Below are 23,657 nucleotides of genomic sequence, written 5' to 3'. Positions count from 1 at the left end.
CACAAGGGATACACACTGCAACTTTGCTAACAACATCTTACAAATCCTTACTACATAGTTAAAACAGAATAAAAATCACACACTAGTCAGACTGCCATGTAGATTTTGAAAAAATCTGGTGCATGAATCAAGTTCCCGAAAGGGAGTAATGGATCAATGCGTTTCACAGTAACATGCTTCTTCAGGATCCATGCCTTTTGGCTGTAACCAATGTATCTATCCTAACAATGGTGGCTCCGAGCTGTGGGGGGCAGTCAGTAAGTAACTGGGATACAGCCCACATGCCCCTCAATCCATGTCATAAATGGAACATATTCATCTGTTAACCCAATATCATACAGATTGACCTTGCCAAGCCCTTGTCATTCTAATGTCACCAGCAAAAGCACCACCTAATGACAGAAGAGAAAAGGTGCAGAAATTCCAGAGTTAGAGAGTAGAGTGGATCTTCTAACAATTAACCAGGATAATTACCACCTGGCAAACTAAATTTGTTAGCAACCCTGCCTAAACCAGGGTGCTACATTTAAATACAATGTATTTCTGTGTCTATTTGGACATAATTGTAGTGAGATCAGCCTGATCCTCATGGTATCAAACTAACTTTCAGCAATAGAGAACAAAAATACATCCAAATAAAAAATAATGAGGTAACATTATTGCATCACACTTCTAACAAATGTTCTGTGAGCAGTGTGCAGCATTGCAGAATTACTCCACCACTACTGATAACTTGGGGTGGTAAAGCCGGAGAGATGAGTAATTATTGGCACTAAGCCTTCCTTTGGTTCCGTGTATGAAAGGTAAAACTGCCCCAGAATATTATTGTCTCAGTCAGTCCTGTTATACTCACTGTAATTCCTCTATCAGGCTTGTTGTCAGAGCTTCCATCAGATCACCAAAATGAGGACCCTCTAGATTGTTCCCAGCCAGGTTCAATGTCTTCAGTGTCTTGTTATTTCTTATTCCAGATGCCAGGTGGGGGCAGGAACTGCCTGTCAGGTGACAATTATTCAAACTGCAGAAGAGAATGTTACCAATGATTTTCTCCCCAGGAATGAATGTAACTACAATCACAATTCCAAAAAAGTTTTGACGCTGTGTAAAATCTACATAAAAACATAATGCAATGATCTGCAAATCTCATAAAAGCCATATTTTATGCACAATAGAAAATAGAAAACATATCAAATGTTTAAACTGAGGAAACATACAATTTTAAGAAAAAAATTGTGATTTTGAAGTTGATGGCAACAACTTGTCTCAAAAAAAGTTGGGACAGGGCAACAAAAAGCAAAGTAAGTGATACTAACAAGGAAGAACTGGAAAAATACTTTGCAAATAATTAGGTTAACTGTCAACAGGTCAGTAACATGATTGGGTATAAAAAGGTCATTTTAAAGAGTCAGATTGTCTCAGAAGTAAAGTTGGGCAGAGGTTCACCAATCTGTGAAACGCTGTTTCTAAAAATGGTTGAACAATTTCAGAATAATGTTTCTCAACATAAAATTGCAAAGACTAGGGGGCGTGGCTTGGCGCGCGGCGGAGATGGCTGCTCACTGAAGAGGCTCTGAGACACACACGGAGTTACTGAGCCCTTACACCCGACCTACAGCTCACAAATGCCGGGTAGAAAGCTGCATTGGACGCCTGGACCACGGACACGCCGAAACTCGGCTTCTGCAAGTGCCAATATCGCTGAAATCTTCCGACATAACTCAGCGGCCCGTAGCGGTACCCCGAGAAGCAAGATGGCGCCGACGCCACAGGAGGAAGGGGAGAGCGAGGACTCACTATCCGCCTCTGAAGACATCAGCAGGGGTAAGTCCACACCGGACCACCCGCTCACATTTGCGGACATGTCAATATTCGCGGCGGACATAAAAGCTACGTTTTCCGCCGCCATAACGGACCTGAAAACGAGCATGATGGTGATAAATGAAAAGATGGCGGCGGCTGAAAATGCAGGCAGACAGAGAGATAAAGCAATCCACAAGCTAGAGATGGTTTCGTCAAATCACATGCAGCATTTTATTAATATGAATAGACACATTGAAGACCTCGATAACCGGGGGAGGAGGTGTAATATCAGGGTCAGGGGGATCCCGGAATCAGTAGATCAAGATCAGATCACCACAGCACTCCGGAGAGTCTTCAACAGCTTGCTTGAGAGACAGGAAGACACGGAAATCGATTTTGTTAGAGCTCACAGAGCCCTCAGACCCAGAGGTCCAGATACTGCACCGCCCCGTGACATAATTTGTTGCTTACAAAGCTTTACCACCAAAGAAGAGATAATGAGAAAAGCGAGACAAAATGAGCAAATTATATTTAATGGCGCCACGATTATGCTGTTCCAGGATCTTTCTCAGATTACTCTAAAGAACAGACGTGCGCTACGACCCCTGCTGGAGAAATTGAGAGCAAAAGATCTGAGATACACTTGGAGATTTCCCTTCGCGCTTACAGTTACCTATAATGGTCATCAAGCTATTCTGCGCTCGCCAGCAGACTTACCAGAGTTCTGTGAAGCTTTAGGCTTGGAACCAATGGAATTACCGGAATGGTACGAAGAGATCCTACAACCACCTTTGGTAAGGAGTCCCCCCACTTCTCCGTTCTCCTCGCCAGACAAAAGGCTAGCGAAAAAACACAAGCAGAACAAAGGACACAGCTCCCACGCAGAAACCCCGAGGAGGCCAGCCGGTCCATCCAGAGCCCAGGAATGTGCATAGTATCCTTTACTCCACAATGGACATGACCTTAACAAACCTACAGCCCAGAACATGACTCTTACCACACTGATGCACATGTCACACTGATGTCGCCTGTGGAACACCCTCCCTAGAGAGGGGAGACGAGGGAGGAGGGGAAATAGGGATGATCACCTTTACAAACACCATATGAAGGTGCACCTACAACACCACTCCATGGCTTCCTGCACAGCCAGTAAGCTTGAGCTGCAAGCTCTGAAGTTTGATCAAGAGAACAGCTACCCCCCCAGGACCATATTTCTTTTTGATCGATGGGGCTTCTTGAACCCAGGTGTGACAAAAGAGGTGCCCTGGACGTGGCTCACTGCAACACCGACACCATGAAGATTTACAAAACTGTGAGGGGGCAAGAAGTTTGGATGGGAGATGATTAATAGGAGTAGAGGCTGCTTGCTGATGTTCCCTTCTCCCCCCCCCTTCCCTCCCCCTGTCCCCCCCCTACTCCCCTCTAACCCTTCCCCCGTCTCCCCCCCCCCCCATCCCCTTCCTTCTCTTCCTCTACCTCCCTCCCTCCCCCTCTAGCCTCCATCCCCCCCTCCTCACCCTCCCCCCCCCTTTTTTTTTTTTTTTTTTTTTTTTTTTTTTTTTTTTTTTTTATGTTACCATATGCAGACTGATCAGATTTGATTATTTACTTAGATGAGGGGTGTCTCCACAGATGACAGCGAAGTTTTCCCATTTGGTTGAGAGTGTGACAAATAACGGTTAAACCTTCTTTATGTGGGCTCAGGTTCTGGTTTCTATGTTTATTACCCGAGTTAACCTGTTACACATCCTGGTCGGGTGTGACCTTTATAGTTTTAATATCTTTACTAACGTGAGACTCCGTGTGTGTCACATTAGGCTCACACATTTATAGTTTTCACAACACCTCATTTACTTGGAGCCCAAGCTACATTTGGTCGTTGTAGCTTCCCACAGTCCCCACAAATTTTACTCGATATTTTACGTCTGGGGGTACACCTCCGACTGGGTAGATTTAAATACCTGCGGAGATTAACCCCCATAGTAATAACTCCCTGCTAAGCTTGTTCTCTTCCTCTACCACTCACCCTTTTTCTTTCTTCCTCCCTATCTTTCCTTTACTTCAGTGGAGGGGGGGCACTCGCCCGGGTTATCAGAGGTACTCTATATCTGATTGGAGATCTTGTGTAAGACCTTCAGGTAACTGTTTTATCTTTGCAGATCTGAGATCCGGCCGTCTCCTCCTCTTCCGTCATCATGGTATATACATCGATGGGGAATCGACCCCTTGTGATTTCTCACAACATCAGAGGCTTAAACATACCCGAGCGACGTACCACTCTGCTCAGAGAACTTAAAAAAGGTAAACCACAATTTGTTTTTCTACAAGAGACCCATTTTAAAACAAACAACATTCCTAAATTAACATCCCCACGGTTCCCGAGAGCTTTCCATGCTACCACACCTGATTCCAAGTCAAAAGGGGTAACGATACTAATAGGCAAAGACACGCCATTTAAACTAAACGAACAGATGTGTGACCCTGAGGGCAGATTTGTACTGCTGAAGGGTACATACAACGACTTACCTTTAACTCTCGCCAATGTATACTTCCCAAATAAATCCCACATAACCTTTTGTCAACTCATTGTGAGGAGGCTACAGGAGTTCGCCAATGGTTGTATTGTACTTGGAGGGGATTTTAATGTACCTCTGAATCCACTTCTGGACACGTCCAATGGAAAGACATGCATTACCTACAAAATTCTGAAAAAGATTAAGTCTCTCCTACACGGGCTCCAGTTGGTGGACTCCTGGCGCTTCCTTAATCCCGAAGGTAGAGACTATACCCATTTCTCGACACCACACGACAGATATGCCCGGCTGGATTACATATTTGTTTCTCAAAGAGATTTATCTAAAATATCCACCGCGAGAATAGGTATACAAACAATATCAGACCACGCACCTGTCTCACTGACACTGGATTTACAGAACTCAAATAGACAACAACAGACTTGGAGACTGAACACGTCCCTATTATCAGACCCGACACTCTTACCTACACTTACAAACAACATAACCGATTTCTTTAAGCATAATAACACACCGGGGATGGACCCACTACTAATATGGGAAGCACATAAATGTACCATACGAGGAGTCCTGATAGGGATGGGTTCAAGACGCAAAAAGGAAAGAGATGCCCAGATCAGAAAATTACTCACCCAAATTGAGACACTAGAACTTTCACACAAACAATCTCTTTCAGAGGCCTCGGCCAAGAGCCTCCTAGAGGCTAGGAAAGAGCTACAGCAGATTCTCCATACTAAAGCCAAACGGATTCTTTTCTTTAAGAAGCGGCTCTATTATGAGTCAGGTGATAAAGCGGGGAGGTTCCTGGCGAGAGCCCTCAGGGAACAAAATTCAATCAATCAGATAGGTGGGATCAGATCCAAGGAGGGGAAGCTTGAGGTAACTCCTGAGGCAATAGCTAAGCACTTCCAGGCTTTCTATACGAAACTGTATAATCTTCCCCCACAACATAAGCCTCCACAACTGTCAGGAGATAGGATACAAATCATACAAGATTACATAAGACACAGCGGATTACCATCTCTCCCCAAAGAGGATACAGATCTCCTAGAAGCCCCAATCACGACAGAGGAAGTCAAACAGGCCATCAAATTACTTAAAGCGGGAAAGAGCCCGGGTCCTGATGGATATTCCGCCACATACTACAAGTCCTTCATAGAGATCCTAACCGAACCCTTAAAAGACGCACTGAATGCCTTATCCAAGCCAAGACGTATCACCCCTGGTTTCCTCTCTGCCCATATTACGGTGATACCGAAAGAGGGCAAGAACCCAGAGGAATGTGCTAGCTACCGTCCCATTTCTTTGTTGAATCTTGATGCTAAGCTGTTCGCAAAAATCATTGCACTGAGAATGGGACCGTTGCTCTCGAAGCTAATTGGCTTGGAGCAGGTGGGCTTTATGCCAAACAGAGAGGCCAGGGACAACGTTACTAAAGCTCTTTTGCTAACACAGGCTGCGAGACAGAGGAAGATCGAGGGCTTTCTCCTCTCAACAGATGCGGAGAAGGCCTTCGATCGTGTGGCTTGGGATTTCATGCTGGCGGTGTGTGGAGAGGTGGGCTTGGGTCCGAACATGCTACATTGGATCTCGTCTCTCTATCAAAACCCGTCAGCGGAATTAAAAATAAATGGAATTCTCTCAGAAAAAGTGTATATTAAAAACGGAACTAGACAGGGGTGCCCCCTATCGCCCCTTTTATTCATTCTATCACTAGAGCCCTTTATAAGAACAGTGCAAAAGAATACAGCAATACAGGGTTTCCAGATTAAAAATAGAGAGTACAAAGTAGCTGCATATGCTGATGACTTATTGTTCTTCTTAACGAAACCGATCACGACTCTCCCTAACCTGCTACAAGAATTCGCACACTATGGATTTGTATCCAACCTAAAAATCAACTACACAAAGTCAGAGGCCCTGAACATCTCCCTTCCAGATAGTATACTCCAATTAACACAGGCGAACTCAACATTTACCTGGGATAAGGCCAAACTAAAATATCTGGGGACTTGGCTCACACCATCCCTAAAAATGACATACGAGAGAAATTTTGTGACCTTTCTAAAAAACTGTGCGAAGGACCTCACAGCCTGGAATGAGAATTACTTCTCCTGGTTTGGCAGGGCGGCCATTGTGAAAATGGTCGTTCTGCCCAAATTTTTATATCTGTCCCGCACACTACCGATAGAGATACCTCAGAAATTTTTCAACGAACTTAATACAATGGTCACGAGATTTCTCTGGCAACATAAAAAACCCAGAATCAAAATAGGCATTCTGACCAGGCCCAAGGACCTGGGTGGAATCCATCTCCCGAACTTCCGCAGTTACTACCAGGCCACACACATAACCAGAATCATAGACTGGCACTGTCATGAACCGGAGAAAGACTGGGTATCACTTGAGTCAACGCTAGCCAAGCTGCCACTCAGATACTTGCCATGGTCCCCTATCAAAACATTACCTCCTGATGTTAGGTCTCACCCGATCACTGGCACCACACTGAAGATCATTACCGACCTAGCTAGACAAAAAAAGTTGACCACATCACCTAGTCCTCTAACGCCCCTGACAGATAATCCAGGCTTTGATCCAGGCCTGCATAATCCGACTCTTAGATCGATACCGACGGGAGATCCCTTACTGGCCGGAGATTGTTATATTGATAACAAATTCAGAGATTGGTCGTCATTCAAGACAGACATAAACCGACCCCGACTGAAACTCTGGACATACTTCCAAATAAGAAGCTACTTAGGTAACATTAAAGAACCCCAATCATTATACAGACCCCTGACGGCTCTGGAATCGGTGTGTCGGGAGGGAACCCCAATTGAAAAGGCCACTTCGGTTGCATATGGGTGGCTGAGTCGCTCGGGGACTGAGATGTCGTGCGGACACAGGAGGAGATGGTCGGAAGAACTTGACTTGGAGATCTCGGACAAACAATGGAGGTATGTGGCTGCACTAGCACATAACTGTTCCATAAGCACAAAATTGCAAGAGACGAATTACAAACTTCTGACCCATTGGTACAGCACTCCTGACAAGATTCACAAATGGGATCCACAAAAACCAGACACCTGCTGGAGATGTTTCTCCGAAAAAGGCACGTTAGCTCACATCTGGTGGCAGTGCCACAAAATTGAACCATTTTGGAATGAAGTGAAGGTTTTAATTAAAAAAATTACAGATACCAGAATAGAATTGACCCCAGCATGTTGTCTATTACATCTATCCAATATCTCTTTTAGGCGCTACAAACGCTCGTTGACGATCCATCTCCTCAACGCAGCCAAATCTCAAATACCTCTGCACTGGCTCTCCACATCTGTCCCAACTGTGAGGGATTGGCTGTCGAGAGTCAGTGAAATCCATGAAATGGAAGATGTATTGGCCCAAGACAAAGGCCATATCGACCGATTCCACAAAACTTGGCAGCCCTGGCTGATCTTCAAATATTCTGCGGAATTCCCCGCCTGAATCGGGTGTGGTGGGGATGTCGAGATCGGGGCGGGTGCCCCACCTCTGTGCTCTACTTCTGCCATTCACTTCATTATCTCACTTTCTTATTCTTTTATACTTCTTTTCTACAATCTAACTTACTAACCACTCCGTGGTTGACCTATAGCCTATGTTTCCACTGGTGTATATCCCGGAAATCCGTACTTCTCTTATAGATCTTGGTGAGATTGTTCCAGAGAATTAAAGAGACCACACTTTTATGTATTCTAAACAATAAACAAGCTGAACAACTGATAAGAAATGTTTATCGCAAAGGCTTGCGACTACATAGATAGAAATTTCAAGGTTTATCCTCTATTTTTTATTTTTCTGATAGCCACAAAGTCAGCTTAGTGGAAATAATCTCAGTGATGCGATGTCTGTTAAAAAATTAGACTGATATACGAGTTTCACACTAATTGTTTACTGTGTAAAAAAAAAAAAAAAAAAAAAAAAAAAACGAAAAGTACGCAGTTGTACCTGCAGAACCTGCAATATACAGTGTATTCTTTGTTTACTATTCTTTCTTCCAATAAACTTGAAATGTTAAAAAAAAAAATTGCAAAGACTAAAAGATATCATCTACAGTACACATCATCATCAAAAAGTTCCAAGAATCTGGAGAAATCTCTGTGCGCAAGGGACAAGGCTAAAATGCAATATCAGATGCCCGTGATGTTCGGGCCCTCAGAGGGCACTGCATTTAAAACAGGCATGGTTCTGTGATGGACATCACTGCATGGCTCAAGAATACTTCCAAAAATCACTGTTAGTGAACACAGTTTGCCCTGCCATCCAAAAATGCAAGGTAAAGCTCTATCATGCAAAGAAGAAGCCATATCTGAACATGATTCAGAAACACCACCGTCTTCCTTGCCCGAAGGTCATTTAAAATGGTCTGTTGCAAAGTGGAAAACTATTCTGTGGCCAGACAAATCGAAATTTTTCATTCTTTCTGGCAATCATGGGTGTCGTGTCCACCAGACTAAAGAGGGGAGGGACCGTCTGACTTATCAGTGCTCAGTTCAAAAGCCTGCATCTCTGATGGTATGGGGGGGGGGGCATTAGTGCACATAGAATGAGCAGCTTGCACATCTGGAAAGGCACCATCGATGCTGTAAGATATATCCAGGTTTTAGAGCACATGATATGTGAATGGGGAGAGTCTGATCAGCCCAGTGTTTTCTCCCCCATTCACAGATTGTGTTACAAACAGTGTAATCAAGAAGAACTTTTCCCAGTGGAGGAAGAGGAAGGGGAGGCATGTCCCTGTCGAACTATCTGTACTGCTGCTCTGACTGAAGACCCAAAGCTGTTAACCCCTGCAGTGCTGGAAGTTCAGGGACAAAAGGAGCACAAGCATCCCTAAAATGAAGATTTCTCCAGAATCCAGCTGCTTACCCAGTGTGGGACATACTTCATTACAGGTAAATGACATGACCAAAGCTGTAGAATTTTTTTTTTAGCTAAACCTCAGCAGAAGATACAGCAGTTTAAAATTGTCAGAAAAATTTTAGTCAGAGATAATATGCCTAATCAGAGTAAGCCTTTTCTTTCATTTCTGGGGATACAGCATGCTCTAATCTGCAGCAGGAGGAGTCCCAGGCATCACAACTCCGTTCTCACACTTTCCATCAGGTTGCCTTAATTATCTTGGGATAGGTAAAGGGGTTACTTTGATGTCCTGTCCAAAGCTAAGACATTATGCGGTCTAGAGGTTGTATCCCTTTAAGAACCTCAGTCAGCAAGGCTTTACTTGCAGTTTCTGTCTCCATTTCACCCTTCAGTATGACCTGGTGGAGAATCTTGTCCAGGTGTGTCGTGAAAGAGGACAACTTCTCTCCTTTTTCTTGATTGGTCTGTTCAAATAGATATATCAGTTCAGCATAGTTTTCCACTCTTCAGAAGATCTCAAAAAGCTTCCTTAGCAGTGCAGCCTGCCTTATTTCTTCTTAGGTTCCAAGTGACATCTGAAACAGGCTCTTGCACACTTTTAATTCCCTATCTATATTGACAGGTGCACATGAGCACTTCACAAAACTTTCAACTATCTTCTCTTATCCATGGAGCAAAACATAAGAGAAAACCCTGATGATGGAGCAGAGGCTGTAGTAACCAAACCTGGATCTGGCAACATCTGGCTAGAACTCTCTGAGTGACTTTCTGGTGACTTCAGGTGGATTACCTGCAACTTTTCGTCTCTTGTCATATGCAAGCTCTCAACATAGAAGCAGGCTGGAATTTCCTACCTCTACTCTAGCAATGCGTATATATTGGCTTGGTCCATTTTCATGTCTTGCATGAACACTCACTGATAGGAAGCTAGTACAAAAGCACCAGACAGCAAGCATGGACAAGCCCCCACTCCTAGCGCTCACCCTCCAAGGAATCACTAAAAATTGTGTTCTTTTGTCCGCCACCTGCAATGAGCCACCCAACTTGGCCAAAACTCATTGACATCCCTTGTGAGGTTTGACAGGCTTTAAACAAATAAAGCAAAAAAAAACTCAATGGGTAAATCCAATGGTGAATTAACACAACGGTATGCAATGACAAGGATAGCAGGCACAGTGAAATACAGCAATAGTACAAGAAATTTCTAAATTTTCTAAGTCACACAATGGAATGTGATGAACAATACTACAACAAGCTCTCACACTAAAAGTAAATTTACTCTCAGGAACCCAATTCTAGGAAACAATCCCTATATGCTGCAATGATCAGTGAGGAAATAATTAACATTGGCATGCACTGGGGCCCAAAGTCCTGAGTTGGAGCGCTCACATACATTTCTGATCCCAAAAGGGGCAACACTATCCAGCAGGGCACAAAACAATACTTCAGACTAAAAAAAATAGGTAATACTGTATATACCATTTACACAATTTGTTCACTAAGCTGATTTACTGTATCACATTTGCCATATAGGTGAAGATAACATTTAATAGAATACAGCTGAGTTGTCAACACTGGAGTTTACTCCACCACCCTCTGCCATCTTGGGATAATAAAGCCAGAGAGATTATTATTTATTGGCATTAAGAGGCATTGTATAGGGCCCCGCCAGTACTGTGTGATGTATCCCTAAAGCCTTGTGCACAGTTTGATGTTTTTTTGTTCAACCCAGCGTGCTGAATATCGAATGGTTTCTGCTGAACCTGCCAATATTCAGCATGTGTGTATCAGACTTAAATCCTACTGCACATGGGTGGAGACACTGATATCACCATACACAGGGTTATCGGACAGTGTATGGAATGTAAAACTGTCCCAGAATATTGTCTGTCAATCCTGTTATACTTACTGTAATTCCTCTACCCAGCTTGTTGTCAGAGCTTCCACCAGATCCCTGAAATGAGGACCCATCAGCTTGTTCCAGGACAGGTCCAGTGTCCTCAGTGTGTGGTTATTTCTTATTCCAGATGCCAGATAGGGACAGGAACTGTCTGTTAGGTGATTATTATACAAACTGTAGAAAAAAAAGAATGTTGTCAGAAGAAAATGAATTTCTACACCAGAAAGCAATGAACTATCCTCTACATCAGCCTTTCTCAACTTTTTCTATAAACAGGAACTCTTGGAAAAATGTTCATGTCTTGGGGAACCCTTGCAAAATTATTACATCTCTAGCTCATGGCACATTTTCATGGTCAGCATGTTGTAAATATAATAATACATACAGTGCCTTGAAAAAGTTTTGTCATATTATAACCAAAGACTTAAATGTATTTTATTGGGATTTTAGGTGATAGACCAACACAAAGTGGCACATAATTGTGAATTGGAAGAAAAATGATAAATGGTTTTCAAAATCTTTTACAAATAAATATCTGAAAAGTGAGGCTTACATTTGTATTTAGCCCCCTTTGCTCTGATACCCCTAAAATCTAGTGGAACCAATTGTCTTCAGAAGTCACCTAGATAGTAAATAGAGTCCACCTGTGTGTAATTTATTATCAATATAAATACGGCTGTTCTGTGAAGCCCTCAGAGGTTTGTTAGAGAACCTTAGTGAACAAACCGCATCATGAAGGCCAAGGAACATTTTCTAACAGCAGCTCGCACAATCATAGCCAGGAAGTGGAAAAGTAGAATAGAGTCTTCTATAGAAGAATGGGAGTGTGAGATGGGCGAGATGCGTTCATTGGAAGAGAGGATGGTGTTGGAAACAGGTCTAAAAAACAGATCACAACTTCTTGGCAAGCTTGGGGAGAGTGTAGGGCCTCATCGACAATATTGAGGGAACTTTAGGGGGGTGGGGGGTCAGGGGGGTTTCCCCCTTTTTTTTTTTTTTTGTTGTGATTCATGTTATTCATGTTATTGTGTGTGAGTTGGGAATTATTTGATGTTAGACTAAATATGAATGCGTGGTGAAGTTTTCTATTCAAAATCTGTGGTATGTATAAGTAAATATATTCGGTTATATGATAAGAGGTTAGTTAGTAGGGGTTTATGACTGAATCAGGACCTTAAAATGTAATTAGAGAATGATATTATTATATTACAGATAAAATATGGATTTGTATATGTGGGAAAAAAAATTTGTAAAACTGTTTGGTTAAATAAATAATATAAATGAAGGCCAAGGAACACACCAGACAGGTCATGGATAAAGTTGTGGAGAAGTTTAAAGCAGGGTTAGGTTATAAAAAAAATATCCCAGGCTTTGAACACCTCACGAAACACTGTTAAATCCATCATCCGAAAATGGAAAAAGTATGGTACAACTGCAAACCTACCAAGACATGGCCGTCCACCTAAACTGACAGGCCGGGCAAGGAGAGCATTCATCAAAGAAGCAGCCAAGAGGCCCATGGTAACTCTGGAGGAGCTGCAGAGATCCACAGCTCAGGTGGGAAAATCTGTCCACAGGCCAACTATTAGTCGTGCACTCCACAAATCTGGCCTTTATGGAAGAGTGGCAAGAAGAAAGCTATTGTTGAAAGAAAGTCATAAGAAGTCACATTTGCAGCTTGCCAGGAGCCATGTGGGGGACACAGCAAATGTGTGGAAGAAGCTGTGCTCTGGTCAGATGAGACCAAAATTTAACATTTTGGCCTAAAAGCAAAACACTATGTGCAGCGGAAAACTAGCACTGCACATCACCCTGAACACACCATCCCCACCGTGAAACATGGTGGTGGCAGCATCATGTTGTGGGGATGCTTTTCTTAAGCAGGGACAGGGAAGCTGGTCAGAGTTGATGGGAAGATGGAGGGAGCCAAATACAGGGCAATCTTAGAGGAAAACCTGTTAGAGTCTGCAAAAGACTTGAGACTGGGGTGGAGGTTCACCTTCCAGCAGGACAACGACCCTAAACATACAGCCAGAGCTACAATGGAATGGTTTAGATCAAAGCATATTCATGTGTTAGAATGGGCCAGTCAAATTCCAGACCTAAATCCAATTGAGAATCTGTGGCAAGACTTGAAAATAACTGTTCAGACACTCGCCAATCTGACAGAGCTTGAGCTATTTTCCAAAGAAGAATGGGCAAACATGTCACTATCTAGATGTGCGAAGCAGGTAGAGAGGCACCCAAAAAGATTGCAGCTGTAAATGCAGAGAAAGGTGGTTCTACAAAGTATTGTCTCAGGTGGGCTAAATACAAATGCACGCCACACTTTTCATATACAGTTGTGTGATAAAGTATTTGCCCCCTTTCTGATTTTTTTGCAATTTGTCACACTTAAATGACTCAGATCACCAAACTAATTCATTGTCCCCTAAACCAAATAACTGGTTATGCCACCCTTGGCGGAAACAACTGCAATCAAGCATTTGCGATAACTGGCAATGAGCCTTTCACATTTCTGTGGAGCAATTTTGCCCCACTCTTCTTTGCAGAATTGTTTTAGTTCAGCCACATTGGAGGGTTTTCCAGCATGAACGGCCTGTATAAGGTCATGATACAGCATCTCAATTGGATTTAAGTCCGGGCTTTGACTATGCCACTCCAAAACCTAAATTTTGCTTTGTTTGAACCATTTGGAGGTGGACCTGCTGCTGTGTTTTGGATCATTGTCCTGCTGCATAATCCAAGTGCACTTGAGCTCGAGGACACAAACTGATGGCCGGACATTCTCCTTTAGGATTTTCTGGTAGAGCTCAGAATTCATGGACCATCAATTATGGTAAGTCGTCCAGGTCCTGAAGCTGCAAAGCAGCCCCAGACCGTCATGCTACCATGACCATGTCTGACTGTTGGTATGATGTTCTTGTTATGAAATGCTGTATTAGTTTTATGCCAGATGTAACGGGTCACACAGCTTCCAAAAAGTAAAATTTTTGTCTCATCAGTCCACAGAATATTTGCCTAAAAGTCTTGGGGATAATCAAGATGTTTTCTGGTAAATGTGAGATGAGCCTTTGTGTTCTTTTTGGTCAGCAGTAGCTTTGGCCTTGGAACTCTTCCATGGATGCCATTTTTGCCCAGTCTCTTTCTTATTGTTGAATCATGAACACTGATGTTACCTGAGGCAAGTGAGGCCTGCAGTTCTTTAGATGTTGTTCTGTGTTCTCCTCCTGGATGAGTCGTTGTGCTCTTGGAGTCATTTTGGTTGGCCAGCCACTCCTGGTAAGGTTCACCACTGTTCCGAGTTTTCTCCATTTGCGGATAATTGCTCTCACCATGGTTCGCTGGCATCCCAAAGGCTTAGAAATGGCTTTGTAATCCTTAGCAGACTGATACATGTCAATGACTTTGTTTCTCATCTGTTCTTGAATTTCTTTAGATCACGGCATGATGTGTTGCTTTTTGAGATCTTTTAGCATGCTTCACTTTGTCAAACAGCTTCTATTTAAGTGATTTTTTGATTCAACAGGTCTGGCAGTAATCAGGCCTGGGTGTGGCAAGTGAAATTTAACTCTGCTTTCCAAAAAATTGTGATTACTCATAGTTCATTTACGATTCAGCATGGGAGGGGGCAATTACTTTTGCACATAGGGCCAGGCAGGTTTGAACAGCTTTTTTCCCTTTAATAAATTAAATAATAATTTAAAAACTGCATCTTGGATTTACTCTGGTTATCTTTGTATAATGTTAAAATTTGTTTTATATGAATCATTTAGGTGTGAGAAATATGCAAAAAAAATAGAAAATCAGGAAGAGGGCAAATACTTTTTCACAGCACTGTATTTTTTTGTAAAAAAATGTTGAAAACCATTTATCATTTTCCTTCCACTTCACAATTACAGTATGTGCCACTTTGTGTTGGTCTATCATATAAAATCTCAATAAAATACGTTTTTGATTGTAACATGACAAAATGTGGAAGATTCTATGGGGTGTGAATACTTTTTCAAGGCACTGTTAAAGATCAAAGAATGTGGTGTATCTAGGATATACTCCAGCTCTATAAAAAAATTGTTTCAATAGCATTCATGAAATGGAGGAAATAATAATTGTGGCCAGAAAAGAAACATCAACAGTGAAAATTTTTATTGACGCTTACATTGGTGGTTAATGGCAAAGTACCTTCTTATATAGGTAGTCAGTGTAGTGGCCCCATACATTGGTTGCCAGTGGGAGAAGACGTGGGATTGGGGAGTGGGAGTAGGCCAGTCTTACATTATTGATCAGTGGGAAAACGACCCATCTCTGGAGGAACCCCAGGGTTTCAAGGAACACTTGTTGAAAAACTGTACTCTTTGTGAACAGAGCTCATTTCTCTCTATTGAAATAATTTATGATAGATCACTTTACAAAACTCCAGGCAATCCTAAACCCTATCCAATCTTTATTGTAAAAGAATAACGTAAAATGTAGTTTTAGCTCCAGTCTGATATAGAGATTGCATATTAAAAATAATATTAATATAGAAGGTTCCATATTTTAGAAGAGTGGATTAATAAATAGTAAAGTGTTTTCCCTGAAATTGAAAGAAACAAAAAATCTTTGGGTATTGGACTTCTAGAAAATGGCTGCCATATTGGATGGATTCTATAGTGATGGGGGTGGTTTTTGGGTGCAGTGCTTGGCTTCCCTCTGCCCTTTATCCAGGGAAAGGTACTAAGACGGGAGCAGACAGAACCAGGAGCCACTGTACATTGCAACTAAACAGCTTCTAACTTTCACTTTCAAAGCTAAACAAGCTGAGGCTAGAAGCTGATTGGATGCCATGCACAGATGCTCCGTATTCTGGTTATCCATGTTTAACAAATTCCCCAGAGGACTGACTGTCCTCTACAGGCTGCACTGGAGAAGAGGTGATGTCACCAGAGAGAGGAGAGAATGGGCACAGCAAAACACCCAGTGGGCATTCCATAAATAAATATAGATAGTTTAGACCGATTCTCATGGCACCAAGCAAAATTTCAGTAATAGGGCACCAAAATTATTGCAGATGAACAAAAAATTAGGCAAAATGGTATATACTATACAAAGTTTATTCATTGCCCTGCTTTCTTGCATCACATTTGTCACATAGATGGAGTTACGCTTTATTAGGATACGGCCATGATGTCACTTCCAGTTCTGTGAGCAGTGTGAGCATTTAATCCTCCACTGCTAATATCTTAGGGTAGTAAAGCTGAGAAGATGATTGATTATTGACACGGAGGGGTGTTGTATGAACTCTCCTCCTGTACTGTGTGATATATCAAGCTAAAGTCTGCCATACATAGTTACATGGTTGGTAAGGTTGAATAAAGACAACAGTCCATCCAGTTCAACCTTCAATTTCCCATACCTTCTTAAATTGTTTTCATTAAGAGATGCACGTCCAAGAGTCTTTTAAAACTATCCATACTTCCTGTCCGATTGTGGAAGAGAGTTCCACATCCACATCCTAACTGCCCTGCCAGTGAAAAACGCAGCTTAAGGTTAACCCGCTTCTCTTCCAGTCTCATTGTGTGGCTCTGTGTCCTCTTACACTCTCTGGGACTGAAAAGTTTCATACTTTCGCTGGGAGCACTGTTGAGTAGGGATGAGCTTCAACTCATGTTCGACTCGAACATCGGCTGTTCGCCAGTTCGCCGAAAAGCGGACAATTTGGGGTGTTTGCGGCAAATTCGAAGGCCGCGGAACACCCTTTAAAAGTCTATGGGAGAAATCAAAAGTTCTAATTTTAAAGGCTTATATTCATGGTATTGTCATAAAAAGTGTTTGGGGACCTGGGTCCTGCCCCAGGGGACATGGATCAATGCAAAAAACAGTTTTAAAAACTGCGTTTTTTTTCGGGAGCAGTGATTTTATTAATGCTTAAAGTGAAACAATAAAAGTGTAATACCCCTTTAAATTTCGTACCTGGGGGGTGTCTATAGTATGCCTGTAAAGGGGCGCATGTTTCCCATGTTTAGTACAGTCTGACAGCAAAATGACATTTCAAAGGAAAAAAAGTAATTTAAAACTACTCGCGGCTATTAACCGTACTGGCGGTATTCCCGAGTCTGGCTCGGGGTGAGATTTTAGTACCAGAATCGGTAACCCCGAGCCAGACTCGTGATCGCATCGCTGGATCCTGGAAGACGTGACTTACCTTGTCTCCGGGATCCCCTGATGTTCTCCCGCTGTGTTCGGCGGCCGGATCTTTTGCCCGATGCACTGTGTGCCCTGGCTTCCGTTCCCTGCGAGCATAGCGACGCAGGGGGTGGAACCGGCGGCAAATTCAAAAAGTATAAAACACAAACACACTGACACATTGTAATCCTATTGGATTACATTACTAAATAAAATAAAATTGACCTCAGATTGCCCCCCAGTGCTTTGTCCAGTGCCCCTGCCTGCAGTTTTACTGTACTTTCTGTCTGGAAACTGCAGAGCGACCATGGCATCAAAAAAGTGCGCTTCAACCGCAAAAGCGGCATATGACCTGCTGGAAAACAGCGACAGCGAGACAGAATCGCTTGCAGAAGTGAGCGATAGCGATTCATGGGGAAGTTCGTCATCAGGCACTGAAAGCGATTTCAGCGATGATCCTGCGACTGTGCCCAGTGATGTGCGGACTTGGTGCTCGATTGATTGCGGTACGGAGCACACAGCACCCCCGAGATTCCCGATTACCGGAGTGCCTGGTATCAAAGTGGAGGTTGAAGATGACAGCCCCTTGGGATACCTCCAACTCTTTTTGACTGATGAGGTCATAGAAAGAATTGTTACAGAGACCAATCGGTACCAGGAGCAACAAGCTGCTATACCTCAGAGGTTTTCAAGGAGCAGAAAATGGGAACCAGTGACCAAGGAGGACATCTGGAAGTTTCTGGGCCTAATTATTCTCCAGGGAGTGGTGGGGAAACCCCTGCAGAAGTGGTACTGGACAACCAACAAAATATTAGCCACTCATTTTTTTGGCACCATCATGTCGGAATACAAATTTTCTCTCATAATGAAATATCTGCATTTTCAAAATAATGAAGAATTTGATGAGACTTCTCATCCAGCTCCAAAACTGAAAAAGATTTGGGACCTATATCAAATTATTCTGAAAAATTTCCAGCAGACCTATGTACCAGACAGAGACGTCAGTATCGACGAAAGTCTAATGGCCTACAAAGGAAGACTTAGCTGGATACAGTACATCGCATCTAAGAGAGCACGATTCGGCATAAAATCATTCATGCTCTGTGAAGCCAGCACTGGTTACATATGGAATTTGGTCCTTTACACCGGAAAGGGACCAAATTCAACGACAGATTCAGTCATTATGGAATGGCAACCGCTTCTGTTCTTACTTTGATTGAGCCATTGCTAAATCAGGGGTACTTTGTAACCACAGATAATTTTTATACTTCTCCAGAACTCTGAGTTCCTTCTACAACACAAGACGGATGCATACGGGACTGTTAGAGCTAACCGGCGTGACATGCCGCCAACCTTTGGCAATAAAAAGCTCAAGGCAGGAGAAATAGTTGCCTGGCAAAAAGGCAAAATGATGGCACTAAGATGGCGCGATAAAAAAGATGTGTGCCTAATGAGTATCATTCACAACACCTCTACTCTCATGGTACATACAAAAGGTGGAAAAGACGTAATGAAACCTCAAGTCGTAATGGACTACAACAACACCATGGGAGGTGTTGACAGAGCTGACCAGGCCATGACTTTTTATCCTGCTATGAGAAAGCAACAAAAAAAAATTACAAAAAAATCTTCAGGCACCTTCTTGAACAGTGCCTATGGAATGCTTTCATTCTTCTAAAAAAAAAGAGTGACAGGCCTGTGATTCATGCAGACTTCATTTGGAAAGTTGCCGAACTTATATTTCTCAAGCACTAAACACCAACCACTGTAAATAGATCTGGACATCGTGCTGCTGGCGTTGTGAACCCGGAACGCCTGACAGGTCGACACTTTATGAACCACATTCCACCAACAGAAAAGAAGTCAGCACCCACAAGGATGTGTGTGGTTTGCTGCTCTAAACGTGACGACACAGGAAGGAAAATCAGAAAAGAAACCCGGTTCTACTGTCCTGACTGTGACGTCGGACTTTGTGCTGTACCCTGTTTTAAAATTTTCCATACTCGAGATGTTTACTAAAGCAATATGACTACTAATATTGCACTCTTGTTTGGCCAAAAAAAATGTCAGTGTTTTTGATTTATATTATTTACTAGAATGTATTGAATAAAAAGTATTATTAATATTATATTATTATTTGTTATTATTTATAGTTATTTATTATATTATAATTTATGATTTTGTGTTTCAAACTTTATCATACCCAGGATGTCTACTAGACTCTTGTTTAGACAGATTTCAGTGAGTTATTCCTAAGAATTACAGGCCTACAATATAAAACGCCATATTTCCATGCAAAAATAATGGTACTGCTTTCAGCACCTAAAATCCGAAATAATCATACCGCCAGGGAGGTTAATGAATTGCCGGTCCGACAATACACATAAAAGTTCATTGATAAAAAGGGCATGGGAATTTCCCACAGGGGAACTCCGAACCAAAATTTAAAAAAAAATGACGTGGGGGAGTCCCCCTAAATTCCATACCAGGCCCTTCAGGTCTGGTATGAATATTAAGGGGAACCCCGGCCAAAATTTAAAAAAAAATGGCATGGGGTTCCCCTCAAAAACTATACCAGACCCTTCAGGTCTGGATTTTAAGGGGAACCCCGCGCCAAAATAAAAAAAAAAACGGCGTGGGGTCACCCCAAAAATCCATACCAGACCCTTATCCGAGCACGCAACCTGGCAGGCCGCAGGAAAAGAGGGGGGATGAGAGCGGCCCCCCCTCCTGAACCGTACCAGGCCACATGCCCTCAACATTGGGAGGATGCTTTGTGGTAGCCCCCCAAAACACCTTGTCCCCATGTTGATGGGGACAAGGGCCTCATCCCCACAACCCTTGCCCAGTGGTTGTGGGGGTCTGCGGGCGAGGGGGCTTATCGGAATCTGGAAGCCCCCTTTAACAAGGGGACCCCCAGATCTCGGCCCTCCCCCCTGTGTGAAATGGTAAGGGGGTACAAAAGTTTTTGACAATTCCTTTATTTAAATGCTTCTTCTTTCTTCTATCCTCTTTCTTCTATCTTCCTTCGGTTTCTTCCTCCATCTTCTTCTGGTTCTTCCTCCGCTGTTCTCGTCCGGCATCTTCCTAAATGGCGCCGGCGTCTTCTTCCCTTCTCCTCAGGCCACTCTGCATCCATGATGGCATGGAGAAGGGTCCCGCTGTGTGACGCTTCTCTCTTCATCTTTTTCTCTTCATCTTCTTCTCTTCATCTTCTCTTCATCTTCTTGTCTTCATCTCCTTTTCGGGCCGCTCTGCATCCATGATGGCATGGAGGGAGGCTCCTGCTGTGTGACGCTTCTCCTCTTCTGACGGTTCTTAAATAATGGGGGAGCGGGGCCACCCGGTGACCCTGCCCCCTCTGACGCACGGGGACTTGACGGGACTTCCCTGTGGCATTCCCCGTGACATCAGAGGGGGCGGGGTCACCTGTTACATAACCCTGCCCCTTCTGACATCACGGGGAATGCCAAAGGGAAGTCCCCGTCAAGTCCCAGGGGGTGGGGTCACCGGGGGGCTCCGCCCTCCGGTTATTTAAGAACCGTCAGAAGAGGAGAAGCGTCACACAGCGGGAGCCTCCCTCCATGCCTTCATGGATGCGGAGCGGCCCGAGGAGAAGAAGGGAAGAAGATGCCGACGCCGCGGAGGAAAATGCCGGACGAGAACACCGGAGGAAGAACCAGAAGAAGAACATGGAGGAAGAAACCGAAGGAAGATAGAAGAAAGAAGATAGAAGAAAGAAGAAGCATTTAAATAAAGGAATTGTCAAAAACTGTCTCTTGTCATTTTTAACATTTTTGACAGTTTTTTTGTGAAATGGTAGGGGTACTTTTGTACCCCCTTACCATTTCACACAGGGGGGGAGGGCCGGGATCTGGGGGTCCCCTTGTTAAAGGGGGCTTCCAAATTCCGATAAGCCCCCTGCCCGCAGACCCCCACAACCACCGGCCAAGGGTTGTGGGGATGAGGCCCTTGTCCTCATCAACATGGGGACAAGGTGTTTTGGGGGGCTACCCCAAAGCACCCTCCCAATGTTGAGGGCATGTGGCCTGGTACGGTTCAGGAGAGGGGGGTGCTCTCTCGTCCCCCCCTCTTTTCCTGTGGCCTGCCAGGTTGCATGCTCAGATAAGGGTCTGGTATGGATTTTTAGGGGGACCCCGCGCCATATTTTTTTTTAATTTTGGCGCGGGGTTTCCTTTAACATCCATACCAGACCTGAAGGGTCTGGTATAGATTTTGAGGAGGACCCCACGCCATTTTTTTTTTATTTTGGCTGGGGTTCCCCTTAATATTCATACCAGACCTGAAGGGCCTGGTATGGAATTTAGGGGGACCCCCACGTCATTTTTTTTTTTTTAATTTTGGTTTGGGGTTCCCCCGTGGGGAATTCCCATGCCGTTTTTATCAATGAACTTTTATGTGTGTTGTCGGACCGGCAATTCATTAATAGCCGCAAGTAGTTTTAAATGACTTTTTTTCCTTTGAAATGTCATTTTGCTGTCAGACTGTTGTAAACACGGAAAACATGCGCCCCTTTACAGGCATACTATAGACACCCCCCAGGTACAAAATTTAAAGGGCTATTACACTTTTATTGTTTCACTTTAAGCATTATTAAAATCACTGCTCCCGAAAAAACGGCCATTTTGAAAACTTTTTTTTGCATTTATCCATGTCCCTTGGGGCAGGAGCCAGGTCCCCAAACACTTTTTATGACAATAACTTGCATATAAGCCTTTAAAATTAGCACTTTTGATTATTGATGTTCGTGTCCCACAAACTTTAACGGTGTTCGCGTGTTCGAACAAATCTTTTGCCTGTTCGCAAGTTCTGGTGCGAACCGAACAGGGGGGTGTTAGGCTCATCCCTACTGTTGAGATATTTGTATATCGCAATCATATCTCCTCTCAAGCATCTCTTCTCCAGGGAGAATAAATTTAGCACTTGTAGTCTTTTCTCATAATTGAGGTCCTCCAGTCCCCTTATTAATTTATTTGCCCTTCTCTGGACTCTCTCCAGCTCCAGCACGTCCTTTCTGAGGATTGATGACCAGAACTGGACAGAATACTCCAGATGTGGTCGAACTAGAGTTTTATAAAGTGGCAGAATAATCATTTTATCTCTGGAGTAAATTCCGTTTTTAATGCATGGTAATATTCTGCTGGCTTTGATAGCCGCAGCTTGACACTGCATGCTATTGCTCAATATGTCTTCTACTAGAACCCCTAGATCCTTCCCTATCCTGGAAACCCCTAGGGGATTCTCCCCTTAAAAAGAGTAACTTGCGTTTATATTATTACCCCCAAGTGCATTACCTTACATTTTTCAATGTTAAACTTAATTTGCCATGCAAACACGGAGATCAAGCTAATTATTCCATCCTCTATATCATTTATAAATAAATTAAACAGATTTGGAGATGAAGACGTGGATATCATCATACACAGGATTTTCAAACAGTGTTTGGAATGTAAAACTGTCCCAGAATATGATTGTCTCAGTCAGTCCTGTTATACTCACTGTAATTCCTCTATCCGGCTTGTTGTCAGAGCTGCCATCAGATCACTGCAATGACCCTTCAAATAGTTCCAGGACAGGCTCAGTGTTCTCAGTGTCTGGTTATTTCTTATTCCAGATGCCAGGTGGGGGCAGGAACTGTCTGTCAGGTGATTACTATCTAAACTGTAGAAGAAGAGAAGAATGTTACCAGAAGAAAATTAATTTCTCCCCAGGAATGAATGTAACTATTCTCTACATGAATGGAACTAATTTCTCTTTATTGGAATCATTTATGTTATATCACTTTATAAAATTTCAGTAAATTCTATACCTTATCCCAGGCTTTATAAAAGGGAGGATGGAACCCTTGAAATAACTTTCCAGGCTTAGGGAACGCCTGCTAATAATTACTATGTCAAAAATTCACAGATTATTGTGATGGTCACTTAGAAGAACACACCTTACATTTGTGGTCATTGAGAAGATCCTCCCCTACAGATAGCTAAAAAGAACATTGTTGCTGGTGGCACAATGGTGTAGTGGGTAGCACTCTCGCCTAGCAGTAAAAAGGGTTGATGGTTTGAATCCCAACCACGACACTACCTGCCTGGAGTTTATCCCTGTGCCTGCGTGGGTTTCCTCTGGGTACTCCAGTTTCCTCCCACACTCCAAAGACATGCTGGTAGGTTAATTGGCTTCTGTCCAAAATTTGCCCTAGTATGTGAATGTGAGTTGGGGACCTTGGATTGTGGGCTCCTTGAGGGTAGGAACCAATGTGAGTGTACGATGTATGTGTGGAGCCCTGTGTAAATTGACGGCGCTATATGGGTACTTTAAATAAATAATAATATAATAGA

General features: G+C 43.1%; 1 protein-coding gene across 4 annotated transcripts in view; it reads right to left on the bottom strand.

The window, feature by feature from the left end:
* Positions 1 to 23,657, bottom strand: part of LOC141116965 (NACHT, LRR and PYD domains-containing protein 12-like) — a 92,787-nt gene that overhangs the window by 7,418 nt on the left and 61,712 nt on the right. For 3 of the 4 annotated variants that reach the window (XM_073609496.1, XM_073609497.1, XM_073609499.1), the window contains 3 exons: positions 22,822 to 22,983; positions 11,146 to 11,310; positions 854 to 1,018 (listed from right to left, as the gene is read on the bottom strand). In XM_073609496.1, coding sequence (XP_073465597.1) covers positions 854 to 1,018; positions 11,146 to 11,310; positions 22,822 to 22,983 — 492 coding nt within the window. The remainder of the gene's footprint in view (positions 1 to 853; positions 1,019 to 11,145; positions 11,311 to 22,821; positions 22,984 to 23,657) is intronic. The other variant, XM_073609498.1, reaches the window with a different exon arrangement.

The sequence above is a fragment of the Aquarana catesbeiana genome, linkage group LG13, assembly GCF_042186555.1.
Source record: "Aquarana catesbeiana isolate 2022-GZ linkage group LG13, ASM4218655v1, whole genome shotgun sequence".
Lineage (NCBI taxonomy): Eukaryota > Metazoa > Chordata > Amphibia > Anura > Ranidae > Aquarana > Aquarana catesbeiana.
This window is presented reverse-complemented; position numbering and strand designations above follow the sequence as displayed.